The 7,210-nt window shown below is 53.0% G+C and overlaps 1 protein-coding gene across 1 annotated transcript; it reads left to right on the top strand.

Moving 5' to 3' along the window:
- Window positions 1-3,363: 3,363 nt before the first annotated feature.
- Window positions 3,364-5,447, top strand: cebpg (CCAAT enhancer binding protein gamma). The gene has a single exon (XM_068739545.1). The coding sequence runs from the start codon at window positions 3,438-3,440 to the stop codon at window positions 3,930-3,932; it is 495 nt and encodes a 164-aa protein (XP_068595646.1). The 5' UTR covers window positions 3,364-3,437; the 3' UTR covers window positions 3,933-5,447.
- Window positions 5,448-7,210: the final 1,763 nt, after the last annotated feature.

Here is a 7,210-nt window from a genome sequence, read left to right as displayed (position 1 = left end):
GCGGCTCCAGCTTGGAATCCTGCGCGTAGTTGGACATGTAGAGCTGCTGCGCGCCCGCGCCCGCGCCGCACGACCCCCCCTCGTACTCCCCGTGCATGAGCTTCACTTTGTCCTGCCGAGAACTGTGGTGGAACAGGTCGGCCAGGAAGTCGTCGTTGAAAGCCGACGGGTCGATGTAGGCGCTCAGGTCGATGGACGTCTCGTTGTCCCCGATGTCCCCGCCGAGGTCCGCTGGCTCTCTGTAGCTGGACGCCTGCTGGCCGTGCGTCAGGCTGCTCGTCGGGGGCCGCGGCGCGACGTCGTACAGGTTGGAGAGCTCCATGGAGAACCTAAACCCGGGCAGGCATGGCGAGGAGCTCCGGGAATCCAGCTTGGACAAAGTCGGGTCGTGCGTCGGGTCCTCGGGGTGAGAGAGGACGGAAAGCTGCAGCCGTGCGCGGAGGGTCGCTGGTTCCGCTGCTCAGTCAGCTCCGAGCTGTCAAACGGCGTTTATATAGCAGGAAGGCGTGGGCGTGCACGCGCGCGCGCACACGCACTGAGTAGAAACGCGTGTCGGATCTAAACCAGAACTTGACGCGTTGCGCTCCGAACTCCCTTCAGAAAGCCTGAACTTTTACTAACTTTGAATTCCTTTAGTTGCGTCACGCTGAAACTGAGCCAATCAAACGGCTCCATTAAGACGCGAGTTTAAATGTAAAACTAAAGTTACACAGAAAATCACGTCTAACGCGGATCGAAAATAGTTAGAACGTCCACGGAGGCAAATGTTTTTCTGCTTTAAACTATTAAAACAATAAAACGCGGTTCTTAAAAACACAGCGGTGAGGGTGTTTTTGTGTGTCTATTTTATTGAATAATTAATCAATGTCCCAAACATCCATGTGAAATGTAAACAGTTGATGATAAAGTTGATACTTTTAATCTCTAATCTAATCTAACCCGAGTCGTGTTGCATTGTTCCTGCAGTCACAGCTCCGGGTCCAGAGCGGGGCTCCCTGCAGGGGTAATCCGGGTAAGAAGCTTCATGTTGGGCCTGAGTTTCGACTGGAGGGCGGGCTGGAGCGTCCTCTAGCGGCCGCGAACATGCTGACAGTCGCAAGACGCCTTATTCTGTTGATTGATTCTTCTGAATGTTCAATTTATATTTTATTTACTTCTGCCAAAATTCTAATTTTCATCCCTCCAACATTTCCACTGATCAATCAATCCATCAATCCATCAATCAATCAATCACCCCGTATCCAACATCAGCATCTGAGCCGCTGACCAGACCAGCGAGGTCTACAAACTGGAACCTCTTTCAGAGCAGCTCTTCCGTCTGTGTTAAACTTTAAAAAAATATTATTATTTATTCCAGCTGTCCATGCCTTGATTTGTCACGTGACCCTCTTTGGAACGTTCAGCGGGTCACTGTGTGATGAGGAGGTTCTACACAAAGGGAATCAAGGAGGTTCCATGGATTTTCTGGGGATCCCCAAAGATTCAAGGGTCAGTGAACTTTGATCCTGAACCATAAAAAGGTGCGTTTTGAGAGGAACCGCGCGAGGACCAGAAAACGAAGCATTGCTCTAACTTCAACAATAAACATCCTAATTATAAATCACACTTTTGATTGTTGGCTGTGTCTTTAATGGGCGACTGCAAAGCTCCAATCACATCCGCCCTTTGATGAAAACTACGTTTTAGTAATGAGGGTAAATTGTAAGTAAAGTAAAAGTCATGGATAAATCATTTAACGTGGTCACAGGACAAACGTAACCGGTTTAATTAAAAGTCATTGCATAAACAAAACCGAGAGAACACTTCCCGTTCCTATTGGTGGACTGAGACGTCAGTCACAGCGGGCATTGCATCACTCTGCTGAACGCGCGCCTGTGATTGGCGAACTGCTCGCTTTGCCTCGCATGCTCGTCTCTGATTGGTTGAGTCTCGACGACGCCGTACATGGCGAAAGAGATTTCGCAATCTCGTCCTCTTCCATGTTCTAAACAAAAACAGTCACGGCGCAGACAGACGGAGTTAAAGTCCGACTTCCTGCCGTAACTTCTGCTACTTTCACGGATGGTCGACTCCGCCGCCGCCCCGTGAAGGTAACCCGCGTTTTAAGCTCTTCGTCGGGGTCGCGAAGGGGCGAGGAGGAGGCAGTTCGTTAGCACCGCGGCTAACTAGCAGGCTAGCTACGTCGTTAAACGAAGAACGAAAACCTCAACGCGGGTTCGTGTGACGTCAAAGCGGACGCGGTTCTTGTTCGTCTTCGGGGAGCAGAAGACTAACGTGAGGGATTCATCCGGGTGTTTTCTGCTTCCGGCGACCGTTAAAGTTAATAAAAGTGGCCGGAAATTCAACATGGTCGAACGGGTCGGTCCGCCGCGTCTCGGTGCTGACCGTGTCTTTATTCGGGTCGAACTACAGTTGGGTCGGTATAAATCGTGCGTAGCCCCACATGACTCCGGAGTTCCCCGCTTTCGGTTCGGTCCGGAGACCGAGCCGATGATGATGCAACAGCAGGCAACAACCGGAGCGCCGTAGTTTTCACCCGGAGCCCTTTTCCCTGCGCACAGCTGACTGGCTGCATAGCAACGCGCCGACCAATCACAGCGGCCCTGCTAATTGAGCGTGCAGAATAATCACTAATTGCTCGTTACGTCAGACGCAGGCCTCGGTGGAGAATCTGCACTGTAAAAACCAACATATAAAGGCTAGCTTCAGGGCTAGCATGTCTGCACATCGCTTCTGCACTGTAAAAAACCAAAATATGAAGGCTAGCTTCAGGGCTAGCATGTCTGCGCATCGCTCAAACTGTTCACACCAGCTTTATTAAACTTTATACACAGATCAACTCTGTAGCACAATTTAGCTCTTTTATATTTTAAGTTTAGTAACATTTTTAATTTGCTTGGTATCCACGGCAACACCGGTAACTGAGGGGTGGTAGTTTAGTCTTTCACACCCTGCTGGCCTCGCAAACACACGCATAAAACATTTTTAATAAGACAATTAGAACAGTCTGAGTGTTTTCTTTTATATTTTAGATAATCTTCACTGAACCCATGATGACAAATATTATTATTTACCGGTCAGAGGTCATCTGATCAGAGAGTACATTCGAGATATGTTGTTGATTAATTGTCCCGCCCTCGTGGCTGCCATCATACCTAATCAGCCAATGAGAGGCCGTCTCACTGTGGTACATTCTGTTTCAACCCACCTAACGGGATCAATCAGCTCATCGGTGATCGACTGGGAGGCCCTTTCAACGTTCCCTCCATCCTTCCTTCACACCGGGTTGTTTGTTTGCGTCCCACCTGTGCTAACGAACGACTGTCGCCCTGCTCTAGGCCCCCCCCCCCCCGTCCAGGTGAGGTACCTGAAGGACTTCCTTTCATCCGAACACCTGAGGAGACTCCGAGACCCCCACCTGCAGGCACCGGATCCAAATGAGCCGGCCGTCGCAGCGGAAGCTAACGACACTCGAGCACAACGGCGTGAGCGTCATCCAGAGCCAGGTTCACGGCGCCGCCTCCTCCTCTTCCTCTTCCTCTTCCTCTCCTCCGCCGGCCGTGGCCGAACCGCGACAGGTCCCCCAGCTCGTCGGAGGCGGGAAGGCCGCCCCTCCCGGCAAGATGAAGAAGCCTCACGCGGACAAGGAGAGCGACGAGTACCGCCAGCGGCGCGAGCGCAACAACCTGGCGGTGAAGAAGAGCCGCATGCGCAGCAAGCAGAAAGCGATGGACACGCAGCAGCGCGTCAACGAGCTGAAGGAGGAGAACGAGCGGCTCGAGGCCAAGATCAAGCTCCTGAGCAAAGAGCTGAGCGTGCTCAAAGACCTGTTCCTGGAGCACGCCCACAACCTGGCCGACAACGTCCAACCGCCCGCAGGCATCGGCGGCGCCAGCCCCGCCCCCAACAACACCTCCACCAATGGGCAGTGAGGCTGTTTGACCTCATTTCCCCCTCGTATTTAATCCTTTCCCTACAAACTGAGTCCAATCAGACGCCTGTGGGAAGCAGAACGCCGGGCGGGGACTAACGCGGACACGGAACGCACTTCCTGTGCTTCCAGCGGCCGGGCGGGGACTAACGCGGACACAGAACGCACTTCCTGTGCTTCCAGCGGCCGGGCGGGGACTAACGCGGACACAGAACGCACTTCCTGTGCTTCCAGCAGTTGGGCGGGGCTTCCTTGTTCTCCGCCACTGAGGCTCGATTCACGTTGGATCAGTCGGGGTCACCTGTCCACGTCTCACCTGAGGAAACACCTGCCCAATGCTAAACCCGTCTGAAAGCAGCTGCAGCTAGCTCTGGCGTTAGCATTTGTGTAGCTAGCGTTGTGCTGCTTCATGGAGAGATGAACCTTCTACAAAGACGTCGATGACATCATAGCTGGGAGCGACTGGGCGTGTTTTACGGTCCGGGACAAAGTGGGATTAGCATTTTTACTAGCGTTAGCCGACGCTTGACTCGGATTCCGTCTGAAAATCCTTGTCAGCATCAGTTCGGTCCGGTAATCGGAGGAGAACCGATTCTTGGCTGATCCCGGGACAGATTCTTCTGAACCTGCTGGTACAACCTTTTTTATTTTATTTACATTTCTGGCTATTATGAAATACCCAGAATTCCAGGTTGTTATTGTGTCTGACGTGAATGGCGTCCAAACCTACTGATCCGGGACGATGTTTCCACCGCGGCTCTGACCCAGGGTGTATTTCAAAAGTCATTAAAAACAGATTAGTCTGACCCCGCCCCCCCCACCTCCACCTGGTGCAGACAGGTGTGTTTATGTTGAGTGTGTTTGTGGTTCTGGGCGGACCCAGACGTACCAGACACCTGAGGCAAGCCGCAGCTTGGATTCAATTAGGCTAGTTGTCGGAGGAAGGGGGGCGGGGCTTGTTGCCAGACTTCGTGTGAGCTTTATCCAGGTGTGGGGTGTTTTCCACAGGACTTCTCCGTCGGGAGCTCGCCTCCCCGCCGGAATGTTGTTGTCTGTCTGCCGCTCGGCTCGGCGTTCCCACAACATTCCCATCGGCCGCTGATCCAACGTCCCACACGATGGCTGTGATGAAAGCGATCGCGGAGCCTGCGGAGGAAGAACCGGGTCACGCCCGTCCGAGTGGGCCGAGTCGTAACGCGGACATCTTAGATTTTAAACTTGTGACGAGACGTTGTGGGAACGTCGGCTGGCTGAGCCCTCTTTTCTATTTTTTTTCTACACTTTTATTCCAACACTTTGCATGTTTCTCCAGACCTGTTTGCATGGGGGAGGGGCCACAGTGCGCCAGATCAAGGTGGAAAAGAATCGAGGATCGCTGTGTGTAGAGCGGGTCGGGCGCTAGCCGCGTTTCGCTCCGGTCCGAATGTTGCTGGGCAGCATCTTCCTGTCGTCACGCTTTTATATGTCGGAGGAATCTGGGCTAACTCGCCTTGTAAATTAAAAATTGAGTATAAAAATGAAAGCGTGTGTTTCTGGGTTTTCTGTTAGCGTCGCTGAACGAAACGACGACGCTTTCCTTTGACCTTTGACCTGTCAGAAGTGTGTGTTTGGTTCTGACAGCCCAGACGTTCTACCTGCGGGAGGCTCCCGATGTAGGGATGCCTCCGTGTCAGCAGGGGGCGGTAGTCAGAAACCGGCAGACTCCAATCAGCCGATACACGACCTGAACCTACAAACGCCCCCAAGTAAAGATGCTTCGTTTAAAGATCGGCTCCTCTGTGTCCTAACGGGAGGTCCCGACTCCACCCGAAGCCCGACACTCTTCGTGGTCTTGATCCGATCCGGATCCGGATCAGCTGCGTGCGTTTTCATATTTATCCGCTTAGGAACGAACAGAAGCCTCTTCGTTCGCCCTCCACCCGTCCCGTCGCCGTCGGGGGGGCGGGGTTAGAAGTTTCCTCCCTGATGCCTCTGAAGCCATTTGGGTTGGAGCCAATCAGTGAGCGTTGACTCAGATAAGGCCTTCTGATTGATCGCTGCTAATCAGAGCGAGCTGAATGTGCAGCTGATGAATGATTGACATGATGACATCATCGTGGCCTGAGCTGCCTCAACGAACCGGGACACGGCGTGCGTGGCTCCGCCTCCCACTGTTCCCATTATTACTGGCGGGGCTAAAAATAAACCGGCCCGGTCAGGTGGAGGCTGGACCTTCAGCCCGACTGCAGGTGAAAACGAAACGGGGTCGACTCGGGGCAGGAGGTGTTCCGCCATTAAATCACAATAGAATTATTGGATGGAGTGAAAGAAAAAGAGGGAGGGACAGCAAATGTGTGTCACCATAGCAACAATAACGGCTGTCACGACATGCAGCAATGGCGAGGACGATGGAAGTCGCGTCATCCCAGCAGTGGGTCGCCACGGTAACCTACAGGACACAGACGTGGACGTGTGGAGCGGGAGAGGAGCTCCTGGAATCCGGAGAGGAATGGGCTGAGATTCCTCGGGAACGCTGCCTCAGTTACTTCCTGTTTTATTTTGAAAGTCACGCTCTCATCCTGTCTCAGCTCGGCTGTCTAATCTCCTCACCTGTGAGTCGTTAACCTCCCGTTCCGTTCCCTCCTTCTGTCGGACCTCCTGCGTGGAGCTCCTGAGCGGCTCCTCATTCGGTAAAACTCCTGTTTTCTGACTCCTGGTTGGGTTTGATTGTTGACTTTAATCTTTTTCATCTGAAAGTTCCCCACGTTTCTCATGTTCCCCACGTTCCTCATGTTCCCCCAGTTCCTCGTGTTCCCTCATGTTCCCTGCGTTCCTCATGTTCCCTGCGTTCCTCATGTTACCTGCGTTCCTCATGTTCCCTGCGTTCCTCATGTTCCCTACATTCCTCATGTTCCCTGCGTTCCTCATGTTCCCCAGCGTTCCTCATGTTCCCCAGCGTTCCTCATGTTACCTGCGTTCCTCATGTTCCCCAGCGTTCCTCATGTGACTCCTTTTACTCTGAGTACTTCAGCTTCACGTTGCTGTAATGGTAGTACTAGTACGCTAGTACTGGTGTACTTTTCCTGACGCTGTTTGACTCCCGTTCCTGAGGAATCTTGGCCCATTCCTCGTGGCTCTAAGGTTCCAGGGGTTGACCCTGACGGGGGAGCGAGCTGCTTGGCGGAGGTCTGCGCTCTGAGTGGCGTTCCCATGCCGATGGTTCCGCGCGTTGGTACTTACGAGCCGCTCGTGAGCACGTTTTTGTGTTTAGAGTTTGTGCTGACAGTAATGCAGAGCGGC

The sequence above is a fragment of the Brachionichthys hirsutus genome, chromosome 1 (assembly GCF_040956055.1).
Source record: "Brachionichthys hirsutus isolate HB-005 chromosome 1, CSIRO-AGI_Bhir_v1, whole genome shotgun sequence".
Lineage (NCBI taxonomy): Eukaryota > Metazoa > Chordata > Actinopteri > Lophiiformes > Brachionichthyidae > Brachionichthys > Brachionichthys hirsutus.
Note: the sequence above shows the minus strand (reverse complement) of the source record. Positions and strands in the feature narration are given on the sequence as shown.